A 2,285-nucleotide genomic window follows, 5' to 3' on the forward strand; every position below is an offset into this window, starting at 1 on the left:
AAATAACTGACTAATAAATGTAACAAAAGCTACTATATGGGCTGAAATAGCCTATATTTCTATTACATTTTTTTAGCGTTTGGTTTCCGTTTATTTTTAGATTTTTGTTTATTAAATAGTTAAGTAACAAGTCTATTTTGGAATCTTGTGTTATTTGATCATCTTTCTTCAAAACTGAATGACATGACATGACGTCAAGAGAACGGCTGACGGCTGTAAGTCACGCAGCGGTGTTATCCAGTGCGCGCGCTTCACAGGCGGGCGCTCCCCGCGCGCTTCTGCATAAAACGCTGGCTCTCAGGTGTTCTGCGTGTTCAAAACAACCCATTGCCATCTAAAACCGTTTATGTTCTGTGTGAAACAATGTCAGACTAACTGATATGCGATCAATAGACAGCCTTCTCCACCAGGCACCTGTTGGAGAGATTTCTTCAGAAACAATGGGTGACATTCTCAACCAAAGCGGATGGGCAACTCTGAACAGAAGTTTAACGGATCAGCACAAGTTCAGCAGTCTGGAAGACATCGATGTGACTGCTGACGGCAGCCTCGTCCTGCGGATTATCATCTCAGTGGTTTATTCTGCGGTGTGCGCCGTGGGTTTGGTCGGAAACCTTTTGGTGTTTTTCCTTATGAAAATAAGACAAGGTCGAAAGAAATCAATCATTAATTTCTTTGTCATCAATTTAGCTGTCACCGACTTTCAGTTTGTTCTGACCTTGCCTTTCTGGGCTGTAGACACGGCGTTGGATTTCAGCTGGCCGTTTGGTAACGCCATGTGCAAGATCATTTTATCAGTCACTGTGATGAACATGTACGCCAGCGTCTTTTTCCTCACCGCGATGAGCATCACGCGCTACTGGTCTGTCGCCTCTGCTTTAAAGATCCCTTCTCGAAAGAAGTCCGTGTCTGTGAAGTGGATCTGTGCTGTATTGTGGATCCTGGCGACTGTGGCAACTGCTCCAACTTCCATTTTCTCCACCGTGACAGTTGTGGCAGGTGAAAAACTCTGCCTCCTCAAGTTTCCAGATGGCCAGGATTGGCTCGCTTTGTATCACCTTCAGAAAATTGTCATTGCGTTTATCTTGCCCATGTTTATTCTCTCAGTATGTTATCTGTTACTGCTGAGGTTTATCCGAAAGAGGGGCATTAATACCCATCAAAGAAGAAGATCGAAAGTAGCAAAGTCTGTAACGGTGGTGGTCCTCTCTTTCTTCATCTGTTGGATGCCTAACCATGCGATAACCCTCTGGGGCGTGCTGGTCAAACTGAACGCAGTGCACTGGGACAAAACATACTACATGGTGCATACGTATGTATTCCCCGTGACTGTTTGTCTTGCTCATACTAATAGTTGTTTAAACCCAGTTTTGTATTGTTTAATGCGACGGGAGTTTAGGAAAATATTGCATAGTTTCTTTTTGCGCATCTCCTCGCCTGTTATTTCGAAGGCTGGAAAACTATATGGATACAGCCGAGGCAGCAATCAAAACCTGGATGACGCACACACTGGAATTCATTTAAACGTGATTGACGCACAACGCTCCCAACAATCCAGACAACCGACCTTATACTGACAACATTCACAGGCTTTCAGACAGATTCTTTTAACTGCTTGAACAGTGGACTTATTTTTATTTATTTATTTATTTATTTATTTATTTATTTATTTATTTATTTTCCCGATAAACCAAATGGGTGCTGTGATTTGAGAACGACGAATGACTAGTTTATGACTTGAACAGTTTTAAAGCGGTTTTATTTGTTGGTATTTATATGCTTACTGAATATAAACATGTCCAAGTTAGACCCAATGGCTAAAAAGAAAAAAGAAAGAAAGAAAAGAAAAAAGAAAAAGAAGATATAATTAGGCCATGTTTTGTCCTGCATCTGCCACGCCTATTTGACTATTCTTCTTTGCCACTTTTTGATTGATATTGGATTAACAATATGTCCATTTAAAATAAAAAATACACTGAAATGCAAAGATATTCTGAGCTCTGAATCAATGCTTGAAAAACTGTAGTTATACTAGTGCTGTCAAACGATTATTCACAATTAATCAAAAGTGAAAAAAATGTGAAGTGAATCATATCCAAAATGAAAGTTTTTCCAGTTTTTCTTTACATAATACAGTATGTGTATATTTGTATATTTTATATTTATTAAGTACACTATATTTTAATATTTTGAAAACATTTAAATGCATAAATGTATATTTATATTATATATAAATACATTTAAAGTGCCCCTTTTATGGATTTTTGAAAATGACCTTTCATACA

The 2,285-nt window shown here is 38.7% G+C and overlaps 1 protein-coding gene across 1 annotated transcript; it reads left to right on the forward strand.

The window, feature by feature from the left end:
* Window positions 1-260: 260 nt before the first annotated feature.
* Window positions 261-2,041, forward strand: LOC113106360 (relaxin-3 receptor 1-like). The gene has a single exon (XM_026268216.1). The coding sequence runs from the start codon at window positions 381-383 to the stop codon at window positions 1,575-1,577; it is 1,197 nt and encodes a 398-aa protein (XP_026124001.1). The 5' UTR covers window positions 261-380; the 3' UTR covers window positions 1,578-2,041.
* The last annotated feature ends 244 nt before the right edge of the window (window positions 2,042-2,285 follow it).

Source organism: Carassius auratus, chromosome 7 (genome assembly GCF_003368295.1).
Source record: "Carassius auratus strain Wakin chromosome 7, ASM336829v1, whole genome shotgun sequence".
Classification (NCBI taxonomy): domain Eukaryota; kingdom Metazoa; phylum Chordata; class Actinopteri; order Cypriniformes; family Cyprinidae; genus Carassius; species Carassius auratus.

Coding starts and splice junctions, on each gene's coding strand:
- LOC113106360 (XM_026268216.1), top strand. CDS start 381: ATGCGATCAATAGACAGCCTTCTCCACCAGGCACCTGTTGGAGAGATT.